Source organism: Vitis riparia, chromosome 12 (genome assembly GCF_004353265.1).
Source record: "Vitis riparia cultivar Riparia Gloire de Montpellier isolate 1030 chromosome 12, EGFV_Vit.rip_1.0, whole genome shotgun sequence".
Classification (NCBI taxonomy): Eukaryota; Viridiplantae; Streptophyta; class Magnoliopsida; order Vitales; family Vitaceae; genus Vitis; species Vitis riparia.
Genome location: NC_048442.1, coordinates 22,254,203 through 22,267,519, shown reverse-complemented (window position 1 = coordinate 22,267,519; position 13,317 = coordinate 22,254,203). Strand labels below are relative to the sequence as shown.

Sequence of the window (13,317 nt, the reverse complement as noted above, 5' to 3'; positions counted from 1 at the left end):
AGTATACATTTCTAGCAGTGACATTTCTCCTCCCTCACCAAATGGTTAACACTCATTGAATTTTCACTGTACTTCTCTGGCCATGCTTGATTCTTCTCCTTTAAGCTATATCATGATTCAATTTCATTCTGACTCTCATTGACCAAACACACCCAAATGTATGAGACTAAATATTATAATAACTAAAATACACAAATAAAACAGGCCTCCTACTAAAGAGATCTGGATTGTATACTTGCTATACTATAAAATATCCATCTAACCTTTTCTTGAAAGAGCATGCTGGGCGATCAAAAAGCACTTCGAAATCAAACACATTATAAAGCACTTCGACCATCACAATCAACTTTTGGGCGATCAAAAAGCTGTATCAAATCCAATTGAACATCCATCACCATTTTTTCAACCACTAAAACCATTTACCACACCTAAGAAAATCTAAGGAAAAAAAAATACCCATGTTTTATTTTCTTTTTCCCTTATCAAGGATAGTCAGTAGTAAACACTTTCCAATCTTCCATCTTCTCAAAGTATACAATTAGTGCAATACATTTCTGACAAAGATAGGCATAACCTTGGCATTTTTATTTTTATTTTTAATATTTAGAATGTGTGATTAAGGGGATGACTGCAGAAAGCAACTTTGAAACATACAACATTTGCAGAGAGGTCTTCATTTCTATTATTTCTATTTTTCTCTATTGAGAGTGAAGACCTCAAGCACACTAAGACACAAATAACCAGTCCAGGAAAATGCAGGAAGATAGTAAATCAACATGATGGAAATTGTACAGAATCAGCAGCTGCTGACCGAAAATTATTTTGCTTCCTCAGTCACCTGCGCATAGGCTGAATGTTCATATTTTCCGTCCCATCTGTGAGTTATATGGATGAAAAAAAGAATTCATCAGCAATCAATTCATTAACAGTAAAATCATATCAGTAATTTGAACCTTTACAGTCAAACTGACCTGCATTCCTCCTTTTCTGGAATCTGGAGCTCCAATTTTTCTTTGAATGGCTGAAATACTATATCTACTTTCTCACCGTTCACTTTGTCAAGAGTTGGTGGGTCCCACTGCGTTAAGTTGTGAATGGAGAATCATTTGATTTTGTTCATATGGTTAGCAGCAATTTAAGAACACAAGAGTGCATGGGCAAACTCAAAGAGGACATACCTTTGGAGCATTATCCTTGTCAATGCTCAGAGCTCGAATACCCTTTTAAGAAGAAAAAGGAAACGGAAAAGTTCATTCAGTGAGTGGAAAGCATTTTTAAACATGAAATAGTTACTGACATAAATTCAAGTAAGTGAAAGCTCGATAAATCCAGTAATACTACCTCATAGACATCATTAGATATTGTAGTTCGCAGGATGTTCATAGTGAGTCTAAATTCCTTCTTCAAGGATTCTGCGAGTGTTTGATTTCTTCCTTCTCGAATCTAGACATGTTTAAAAAGCATAGTTAGAGGCAATTAATACATGAAATCCAAGAAACAGCACTAACATTTACTTGTTATGCTGTTGTTCCATCAATGTCTAATTGACTGAACAAAACTGATGATGGACACATGAACAGAATGCAAATTTTAAAGCAAAGGGCTAATTTTCATCAGTATCTCGAAGAGATAAAGTCCAACAGAGCGGAGGCTTCCAAATTTAAGCACTGGACTACTGTTCCTACAAGATTTTCCATATATATTGTGATTTTATGTCATAAATGCTCCTGAAAGAAATCATTACCGATCTTAATGTTATCTTCAATCCTGTAGGGGATGATCTTTTCAGACTCTTAAGCATTGGACCAATCCAAGCATTTCCTTCTTTTCTTGCCTCGGTTTCCTGAATAGCATATTACATATTAATTCATGTAGACTATGTGGTTTGGAGAAGATAGATATGGAATTGATGAACTTCTCCTGTGGAAACTGTAAAATTAAAAAGAAAAGGAAGGAATTACAAATGATTTTATGATCTCCTCCACAGAATCCTTGGAAAAGCACTCATTGATTGTTGACTGCCTGAAAGGAAAATGAAACATATTGGTTTAATTGTCAAAGATACCATAATCAGCAAACATGCTAAATATGCTCATCTAGTTCAGATTTATTACTTGTTTAACACACTTTCTTCATCAACCTTAACATCTAAGGAGAACTCTTCGATTGCAGATTTGATAGCATTGCGATCACCAGAGTTCAAACACATCAGGCACTTCTCTAGCTCGGGCATTTTCTGACATAAGAAACAGTACAGCATGTAATTAATTCAAATATATATTTTGAAAACAAAATAATACAATGTTCAGTAGAAGAAATGTATAACAATGATTTACAACTAAGAAGAATGTTCGTATCCCCAGATCTCAGATGTACTCATTTCCACAGTTATTTACTCATTGACGCTGCATTTTTTTGCTTCATTGAACCTGCCTGTTGGGTGTGTCTAAAAAAGGATGTCTGGTAATATCATGTTGTTTCGGGCACCAATACATACTTATGCATCAGAGTAATACGGTTAACATCAAATTTCAAGTTATGAGGGGTGTCCATGCTAAAATCTTAAGTTTTGGGAGGTTTCCATGCTAGACGCCATATATCCATGACTGATGTTGATCGGTTGATCCCATGTCAGGGTTCTTATTTACATGAACAATAAAATATAGAACCATGTCTGAACATCATGAGCCTGTAATTCAGAGAGAGTTTGAACTCACCTCAGAAGGGACATAATGGGTTGCCAGTCCAACCGTAACCAGTTCCTTGCCATTTAGCCTTGCCCCTGTTAAGGCTATAAATTCCCCTGCACACATATCCACACAGATTTAGAGAAGCAAAGAGATTATTTCTTTTGTTTCTTTTCTTTTTTTTTCACAACAAAATCAGAACACTTTTCCATGTCACAACATGTCAAACACTTCCCTCCGTGACTAGCATGCTTACCCAGATGCCCGGGAAGATGGGAAAGCATGTATGAGAAACCACAGTCAGTGTGAAATCCAATAGTCGCTTCTGGAGTGGCAAAAACCTATATCAAAACATTCATTTAGCAGGCCCACAAGAAATTTAATGTAACACGGAATTGGAAATTGAGCCTTTTAGGCCCAACAAATCAAAACCACAAAATTTATGCATGGAAGATCCCCAACAACTAAGAGACACTCACAGTCTTTTCCGTGACAACTGAGAACTTCATTGGAACCATCAAAGACGCACCTCCACCCATCGAAATTCCATGAACAAGAGCAACCTGGCAATGGCATTAACAGTTAACAAGCATAGTCTACTACAATATCAAATAAGTAAATTATAACAAACATTTCCTCAACAACATAGAGGGCCTTAGCATGAGAATGCTTTTAAAAAACAGCACCTGGGTTTTCTTATAGGTATGGATGTGATAACAAAGCCAATACATTCTATAGACCACTTCAAGGCAAGAATCCCCTGCCAAAATCAAATTTCAAAAGTGTGTATAAGTCAAATGTAATAGAACTAATCCCAGGCCCCAAATTCCAAGGCGTTTGTTTTTGCAAACAAGAATGTATCTCATGTAAAAATTATTGAGGACAATGCATTTACTTGGTTCCCTGCCATCATAGAACATTTTCAAATCTCCTCCAGCAGAAAAAGCCCTGCCAACTCCCTAAAATAAGATACATGACTAACATTAGAAAATTACCAAATGAAAGCAATTTACAGTCATTATTCTTATTCTATCAAAATCATTTTCTAATAAAATAAACAAATGGTAGACATGAAAATCCAGAAATTTGAACTTCTGGGTTCTACTAATACTTGCCTTGATTATCACAAGCTCTGCCTTGTCATCTTTCTCCCATTTTTCTAGGTATTCTGCTAGCAGAGAAACCTAATGGCAGTGAAAGGGAACAACCACTTAAACACACACACAAGAATAAGATTAGAAAAAACAATAAATCTGACATGGTTTTGGTTTCTCCAACCTACCACTTTTGATGAAATGACATTCAATTGTCGAGGGCGATTCAAGGTGATCACTCTGATATTCCCTATTTCTTCCCCTAAAACAACCTAAAAGAGTGAATACAGCAATACCCATTTAGTAATCAGCGAAGCACTTTGTTTTTGGGCACCATTCCAAACAAGACCCAAATACTTATGAAGATAAAGAAAAACCCAAACAAAATACCCACTTCATGAGTCACTGAGAGAGAGAGAATACCTGCTCATCTGGTTTTACCATTTCTGGTGCCATTTAAATTATTGATGTGAATCCAACGAACTGCAGAAACACCATTTGAAAGCCATGAGAATCCCAACAAGGCAATCAAGATGTAATTGAAGCAGAAAATAAGAAAAATTTAAATCAAATTTGCAAATTGGGGTTTTAAATAAAAAGCACATTAGGTGAAACTATGAACTTGAACTCGAAAGATACAAAACCCAAGTGCCAAAACTTGGAATTGAAACAAAATACTGAGACAGAAGAAATTATGCAAATAAGCAGACATACCAGTGAGGGAAGAACAGTGAAGGTGTGGGTTATAGTCTATGGAGAGATCAAAAAAAACAAAAAAGGTGAGGTTTTGTGGTGTGGGTACTTTGGTAGCTCCACCTGCAACTGAAACTGCAACTAAATAAAGAGGCTCTTTGAGAAGGATCACATTGTTGACATCGTGGTTCCCCATTTTCCACATGTTTTCTTCTACCAAACTCCAATTTCACCCACCCACCACCACCTACTACCGCCTTCATCTTCCATCCCTATCATTACCAAATTATTCAAAAAAAAAAAAAAAAAAAAAAAAAAAGGCAAAGAAAGAATTAATAGATTAAAAGGAATGAAATGATACATAAACTTGAACACAAATATCTTTTAATATTTTAATTATTTATACTTAAATTTTAAAATAAATATTTTTTGGGTTGATAAAAAAAATGTTAAGGATTATATTTAAATTTGATCAAAAATCCTTAGAACTATTTGCTTACATTCCATTTTTTTTCTTTTTTGTTTTTTGTAATTTATAAATAGGATGATAGATTGATTTTTCAGTCAATGAGATCCCAGGAAATCCAACATAGTTCTTAACTTCCTCAAGAGATTTCATGTCACATCACAGCAAAATGAAGCAATTGAAAAAAGCTGTAAAATTACCATTTTTTCTTTTCATGAAATCAGGCTTTTGAACGAGATTATGAGATGGTAGGTGAAGACCCCTTTATGAAGAATGATATCATTTTTGTTGACCCATATTTCTACATTCTGACTGATGGATGATGAATCACTTCTAATTGGGTTTGCTCACCATCACCAGTATCCAGCAGAGGAAAAAAAAACCAAGAAGCTCTGAAGAAGGAAATATTCAAGATATCATTCATGTTTTTGCACCTACCATCACTTGAGACGTTGGTGGTCAAGATACGTTATTGGAATATATGTATAGATAGTAGCCAAATGATGGAAGAAGGGGTTGGCTTGGGCCTGACGACTGAGGACTGAGGAGGTTGTTGGGCCTGCCATTAGAATCTTATCTTCCATCCCATGACGCTATGACCAACAACTCGGGTTGTTTGTGGGGGGGGTTTGTGTTTTCATGGTGACCACAAAAGCCCCCTCTGCTTTGCCGATTGAAGAACATGAAGGATGCTTTGCTTTGAGATAAACTTTTAGAAACTGTTTTTTAATATTTTGTAGTCTTCTTGAACTTGAAATATTTTTCATATTTTAAAAATAAATTTTATATTTTATTTTAAATTATTTGTTATATTTATATAATTATTTTTTAAAACGGATTTAAAAAATATGATAAAATAGTTAAAACATATTCTCTAAAACCATCCTATTTTTTGTTTTTAATAATAAAAAACTGTTCGTTTTTTTATTGTCAAATATATTTTTTTATTTTTTTAGAATAAAAAAATTATTTTAAAAAGCAATTATTTAACAGAGTCCTTGTTGTTTATTTTTAAGTAGGAATGAATTTAGTGATTCAATATTTTGTACATGAATGAACCTAAATGTAAGGTTAGAATGATTATTAATTTTTATTTCAATATTTGGTAACAATAAGAATGAGAATGGAACGAGAAATAAATTGAGAGTAATACCGTTACACGTGTTTAAAATAATTTTTTATTTTCATTTTTTAAGAACATCTTTTGAGAGATTTTGCTGTTTTTGTTAAATAATAAGACTAAGAAAAATAATATATATGGTCAATAAATAAAAATTAATCATAAAAAGTCAGTACAATCCAAATATGCAAATACTCAATTATTCTTTTTATCAAAATTTTGAATAATTTCTCATGCACAAGAAATTATAAAATTATACTTATATATATATATATTAGAATATTCAAGCTTTTTTTAGGAAGTGTTTTCGAGTACAATTTTGAAAAATAGTTTTTGAAAATTGTTCTTTAATGTTTTGTGAAATATAAGCTTTATTTGTAAGCTTGAAATGTTTTAACTTATTTTTAATTTTTTAAATATGTTTTAAAAATAACTTTTATATGTAATACTATTTTTAATCATTCTTCATATTTGTATAACTATTATTTTTTAAATAATTATTAAAAAACAAGTAAAAATAATTAAAAATAACTAAAAGATGGAATGGAGGAATCTTAGTCTCTCTCTCTAGAGATGGATGATGGTTGTCACACCAAAAGATAATTGAAACCCTAACCTCTAAGGGGTATTTATAGTTCTCTTATTAGGCTTAAGTGACTTGAGTCTACTAAAATTTGGGTCACTTAATTTAGTCAAAAATGGGTCATGATTGATTAATTAACTAAGTTATCTTATTAATTAATTAACTCAATCTAGAAAACTTATTCCCTATCCCCTATGCAATATTATGTAATTACCAAAATACTTTTACGCATAATAGTGAACTTAAAGACAATCCAACTCTTATAAATTGTGTTATTATAGTATATGAGCTCAAAACGGAGACCATTGAAACCCATAAAAGTACTAACTTCCTCATAATCCAATTTTGAAGTTTATTCAATATTTCACTAAAGAGAATCAAGTGCACTTAAGTATCCTATATAAATAACAATGGGATGAAACTTAGGTAGGTGACTTACTATCCATCACATAAAAACTCTTCATGAACTAGTATTCATAATCTAACAAGATAATGTTTTCACCTATTAAGATTACCTCTTTAATTAATGCAAACAAGAACAATAAAAGGAATTAGAATAATAAATAAATAAATAAATAAATTTATTAATAAAATTGCATTTTGGTACATCATATCATGCTTTCAAGAGCTTTATCCTAACAATTATTATATTAAAAATAAATAAATAGATCAATTTAAAAATAAAGAAAAAAAGCCCTATAGATGCAAAAGAACCCCCCACCCTTATAAGGTAGTTGTGGTGTGAGCCAATTGGAAGTCCTAGGCTAGGTGCCTAAAATAGATATACTACTAATCATACTTAAAAGGGTTTTTAGTAAATCAACTTAATAACTTAATATAATTTAATAACTTAAAGTTATTTTTAACTTTAAATATTAAATTAAAATAGTTAACTTATTATTAATGTAAAATACTTTTTACTTCATTTGTCACGCTTATAAGAATATATTTTAGAATTATGATTTCGTATTCATGACTCATTTTTTATAATAAATATTTTATGGTTATCTCATGCATTTACAATACTTTAAATATAAATGTCTTAAAAATAAATTTATTGCCTAAAATCATTGAAATTAACTGAGTTCAAATCAATGAAGATAAATATGAGTTAAAATTAAAAAAGGTAAATATGTCAAAAAATAAATTTTAAATTAACTTTACTAAACAACATTAATACTTAAAATAAAAAATAAGTAATAAGTTTTAAATTAACAATTTAATAATAATTTAACTTAAAATCAACTTATTAAATAATAAGTATGAAATTTTACCAAACTACCACTCTGTGGAGACAAAAATTCACCTCTTTGTCTCACCTCAAAAAAGTTTAAAGAGTAAGAGATTTAGAGGTTGAGGTTGATAAATTAATTTATCAACTTAATATGATTTAATTTAAATTATTAAATATATGTGATAAAATAAATTAAAGATTATAACTTAAAGTTTGATAAATCAATTTAATGATTTAATATGACTTAATAACTTAATCATAACTTAGAATCCTTTCAAATTATTAAGCATTAAGGATTAAATTTTAACAAATGCTCCTTTTAATCCCGGAAAAGCAGAAGTCAATAGAAGTGTAGAGTTTAGCTCCATTGTAAGAATCTTTAACCTTATAGAAGAAGCATTGCATGGCTTCGCCCTGTTTGTATGCACTAGACACCTGAAATCAAATCACAACCCTATGAAGTTTGGACCTCCTCCCACCCTTTCCCCAAAAGGGTATCTAAGTCCCGCAAAGAAAAGGCAACAAACCATACAAAAAAACATCAGTATGATCCAACAACATGAAGAAAAAACCCAAAAAGAAAAAGAGAGAGATGGGCAATAGATGAAAGCCATCTCAGCACCTCAGTGAAGGATATGATCCTACAACAAAGACTCCAAACAACTTGTTCCTCTCAGCAAACCATATCCAGAAACATCTAAATGATCCATAGAGATGAATGAATGCAAGTCCCTACATTTGCACTCCTGCAAAGGTTTGATGGAGGGCTGTGCAGCCCTTGCAGAGGACACCTTCCAAGCAAGCAAGCCAAATATAGCCTCATAGACTCGAACATAGTGAAAACAAAGCAGCGTGTGAAGTACCAACAAGAAGAATAGAAGAATAACACAAATGTATGTCAATGAATGTATTCCTTTTTGGGGATATGATTTTTGCCATAGACTTAATATGCAAGATGTTAGGTGATTGCAATTATAAGGGATATGGCTTGGCAGGGACCTGTGGCTACTTGCTGAATGCTGACCCTGTTTGAACAGGATTCTTATGGTGTTTAGCAGACAGGCACAAACTAAAGCGGACCATGCTTGGCACACAAACTGCCATCTACAGACTACTACACCAGAAATCAAGCCAAGCTTGTCCTAACTACAATATAATTACAGTGTACACACCAAGATGAGCATCATAAAGCAAGAAAAAAACATTTAACATGTGTGACTATGGGCAGAATCTATGACACAGAAATGCTCAAACATTAGATGTCCATGAGAAAATGATGCATCCATACACCACTGCTTCCAAAAGACAGAAGTTTGATTTGCAGAATGGTAGGTCATGATGCAAAGTCCAACAGTAAGAATCACACGAGTCAAGCAAAGAATGAAGCAGTGGGTTACCATAACAGGACAAGCAGACAAAAATAGGGGAAAACCTGTTGGGAATGCAGTGGAAGCTCTAAGAAAGACATGTTTCTCTTTCCTTTGGCTGCAAGCCTTTTTAGGGCTAGTCTTCAACAAGCTGATTATCAGCAAACAGACGGCACTATACAATAAAATGTCTAGTTTTCCCAGAAAAAGAAAAAGGGTCTGAAACTTTTAAATCCACATAGAGCTATAATTACCACAGAATATAAGGAAAAGCATGCACAAAGATTTAAAAGGAGGCAACAAATAACAGATCCCTCTAACTAGGTTAATGGGAAAAGTCACTCATCTACATACATATCAACATCAACAAATGGTTTTCAACATTATTATAAAGATCTCATTTTGGGCCTTTTTGAGTGAAAGCTTTCTGATAAAACTAGGATCACTGATTTGGGAAAAAATCAGTGAACAATGGGAATCAATGCTGGTAGAGAAAATATTCAAAAGAACGAAACTAAGGCCTAAGAGCAATCATATGACCAAACTCTTGCATTTAAGAGTTTGATTTTGGATGTGTACAAAAAGGAAATGTAAATTGAACTTGTACATAAACTTACATGTCATTTACTGATAGTATTCACCGTCAAACAACAATTTCAAGCCAAAAAGGGATCCAAAGTGGAGCGGTTAAAATGATAAATACATTAAAATTTGTCTTGATGGAACCGTTATGCACCAGTGATCCCTGCTTATAAGTATGCAGTCACCTGAACTTCAACAGAAGGAAAAAAAATGAATTCAATTTCATTTGTGTTACCACTTTAAACAAGAACCAGACAATCGCCCTCCTGCACCTGTTATGTTAAGAGTCTTTCCTCCTACCATCCAAATGCTTAGCAATGTCAGACATCAGCACACTTTGTCGGTGCAAAGCCCAGCCTAGACTTCTTTGTATCATACAAGATATGGAAATTCTGCTGCTGGTAGTTTCCAATTATTGAAAGGGCCGAAGGCGGGGTTCCCAAAATCGCTAGACACACAACTTCCCTTGGTTCAATCTCAATAAAGTAGTTCTCAACTGGGAAATTCCAGACAGCTCCATCACTAAAGACAATTCCAAAGTCAGGCAGGTCCGGTTGCTCCACCCCAGTAACATTGTAACAAGGCTCCAAAACAGGAAAATCATTTACTACTGGGTATCCTTTCACCTTGGCCATAAATGCCTCCTTGATAACCTGATATGCAGGCTCAGCAAAGTAACTAAGTGTAGTGCCTGAATCGATGATTGTACCACCAGAGCCATCAGCGGCAATCTGCCACTTCTCCTCTGGAATATTGACCACCTCTCCCCCAACCACAATGGATTTAATCTGGACATAATAAAATGTATCCACTGGGTTTTCTTTCCCAGCAACCAAAGTAGTGAAGTTCAACTCCGGATGGCTCAAGAGGTCCTTGTCCTCACCAAAAATCAACTTACTGCTGACATTAGCATCACTATTTCGATCGACAAGACAATAAGAGAAAGAGTGGCCATACAGAGATTGGAGCTGGGACGAGAAGGAGAGTGGCCCCCTCCCCAATCCCAACAATCCAGCAGCCCCATGAAAGAGGCCTCTATTCCAATGACCACAACCAAACATGACATTCTCCACCCTCCTCAATTCGGGCTTTCCAGAGGACATGGTGAGGTTAACAGTGAAAGTTTCTAGAGCAAAATCACCGGTGGTGTTAGAACTATCACCGTACCAGTAGTAGTAGGGACAGGTCTGGTTCTCAGCCTTGCAGGGCTGAGGAGGGTCGGGAGAGGAAACGAGGTGGCACCGGGAATCATGGCAACCGATATTGCGATAAGAAGAGGACTGCCCAGGATCATAATGAGGTCCATTTTGCTCAAAACATTCGTAACAAGGCACACATTGAATCCAATTAAGATCACTACCAGTATCAAGTATAAGAGAGAAATGCTTAGGAGGTGTACCCACAAACACATCAATGAAGTACTCGCCTGACCCAAGGCTCACACCGGACTCCAACGTTGCAATGAGCTGGCCGGAGAACACGCTTGCGGAGGACTCCGGGGCCGCCGCTGGCGGTGCTACTTGGGGCTTCGATTGCTGTTTCTTCAGCCTTGACACCGTGTTTTGGTTCTTTTTCTCAGTCATTCTTTTGTAGAGAGTCTGAATTCTTGCCAAGTCCTTCATTTTTGACACACCCACCGATTCCTTCTTCTCTGTGCCCGCCGACCGGCGCTTCAGGTTTAGCTTCACCGTCTGTTTCACATCGCCGTCGCCGTCTTCCGCCTCGTCGTCATCGACATCGTCATCACAATTGTCGAACCCTTCATTTTGTGAGGGGTTCGATTTCTTCGAATTTGGGATGCTACACCCAGTAGTAGCTGAAGCTGTGACCGCATTGAAGCTGGGGTGCTCCGGAAATTCGATTCCGGCGAGGTGAGAGCCATTCTTTGATTTGTGATCGTGGGTTCCGGCGGCGCCGCAGACTAACAGAAGAACGAGGAGGAAAACCTTGAGCACCATGGTGGTGATGCTGATCCCCTCCTGTTTGGTCACTGAGAAAATAAGAAAGACACCAAAAAGGTAGACCCAGAAAAGGGTAGAAACGTTTTCACCTTTTAGCAAAGGCCAGAAAAGGTGTTCCGAAATCAAAAGAGTAATTGAATTCAGAAAACAGAAGCCCAGAAAATAAAGACAGAAGAAACACAAGAAAAGAGTAAATGGGGTGTGTTTGGGAGGAGAGAAATTATATAATGGAAAAGAGGAGGATTCAAAGTTGATGAAGAAGAAGGCGAAGCAGAAGAAGAGAAAAAGAAGGGTATATGTGCTATGACTGCTATCAGCTATGGAATGTAATTCAACGATTTTGAACACTGTTGGAAACGCGGTTTGGTTTCAAGGGGTCAAAAAAATCAAAATCAAAATCCAAAAAATCAAAAAAAAAATCCCAAGAAATCAAAAAAATCAAAAATCAAAAAGGAAAAAAATAAGTTTGAAAGACAAAAATATAAAAAAATATATATAAGTAAATTTAATTATTGAAATGAGTATGAATGAAAGATTTTTGCTTGGTCTTTGAGGAGAGGGCAGAGGGTGGTGTTCCTCACACTTTCCTCTTCTTCCAAATTCCAATATGCCTCCCACTGCTAATTAAAAGTCTCCAACTACAATACTTTGGCCTTGGTTTTACCTGGTCAAACTCCATAACTCTCTCTTTTTCCCTCAAAATTCAAATGCATGTGTTCTTATTTTGCACATTTAAAATTACTTGATTGGGTTTTGACTTGTTGGGCTTCCCTTTCAGCTGGGCATGTACACAAGGGTATTTTTGTCTTTTTATTTTTTCGAAAACAGCACATTTTTAATTTAGGTATAATATCCCCTCAAGTGGATATATATATATATATATATATATATATATATATATATATATATATATATATATATATATATATATATATCATATTTTAGCATGGAAGATTTTCTAGGAAATTCCACAAGGGTATTTTTGTCTTTTTTATTTTTATATCTCAATGAGAAAATATCACATTTTTAATTTAGGTATAATATAGAGAAGATATGTATTTGAATTTTCTACCTTATATACCATGTTTTAGCATAAAAAATTATATATTTGGATTTAATTTTCTACCTTACATACTTACCAATTTGATTTTAAAAATTATGATTGTAATAAATAAATACAATTTATAAATAAATAAAATTTATAATTTATTTTTATAAAAAAAATCTAAATTTTAAACGTGTTAAAAATAAAAAATAATTAATCTATTAATTATATATGAGAAATGGAAAAAAAAGTCTTATTGTGAATGTTTGATAAACTAACTTGTAACTTAATAATTTAATTTAAATATTTAAGTAAATTAAGTATGTTTGATAAAATAACTTAATTATATGACTTAAAAGTAAAAAATAATTTTAATAAATAAATTTATTATTAAGTCCATATTTTCATTTTATCTTTTTATCCTTATTTATCATAGTTACCTTCATGATTTTTTTTACTATTCCATGACTTCTTATATTACCCGA

General features: G+C 33.8%; 2 protein-coding genes across 3 annotated transcripts; both read right to left on the bottom strand.

Moving 5' to 3' along the window:
- Window positions 1-551: 551 nt before the first annotated feature.
- On the bottom strand, window positions 552-5,348 carry LOC117926443 (3-hydroxyisobutyryl-CoA hydrolase-like protein 5). Of its 2 annotated transcripts, XM_034845539.1 has the most exons (17): window positions 5,141-5,348; window positions 4,496-4,746; window positions 4,205-4,264; window positions 3,970-4,053; window positions 3,803-3,871; window positions 3,583-3,646; window positions 3,374-3,447; window positions 3,167-3,250; window positions 2,944-3,028; window positions 2,718-2,803; window positions 2,115-2,236; window positions 1,962-2,022; window positions 1,745-1,843; window positions 1,342-1,443; window positions 1,179-1,220; window positions 972-1,078; window positions 552-875 (listed from the first exon to the last, which is right to left on the bottom strand). In XM_034845539.1, exons 3-17 carry the CDS (start codon window positions 4,235-4,237, stop codon window positions 818-820), a joined length of 1,170 nt encoding a protein of 389 aa, XP_034701430.1. In that variant the 5' UTR covers window positions 4,238-4,264; window positions 4,496-4,746; window positions 5,141-5,348; the 3' UTR covers window positions 552-817. The 2 variants fall into 2 exon arrangements, with proteins under 2 accessions (XP_034701430.1, XP_034701431.1); XM_034845540.1 differs by lacking the exons at window positions 4,496-4,746; window positions 5,141-5,348 and adding an exon at window positions 4,385-4,422.
- A 4,418-nt stretch (window positions 5,349-9,766) lies between these two features.
- On the bottom strand, window positions 9,767-12,177 carry LOC117927361 (aspartyl protease family protein 2-like). The gene has a single exon (XM_034846861.1). It carries the CDS (start codon window positions 11,782-11,784, stop codon window positions 10,147-10,149), a length of 1,638 nt encoding a protein of 545 aa, XP_034702752.1. The 5' UTR covers window positions 11,785-12,177; the 3' UTR covers window positions 9,767-10,146.
- Between the last annotated feature and the right edge of the window lie 1,140 nt (window positions 12,178-13,317).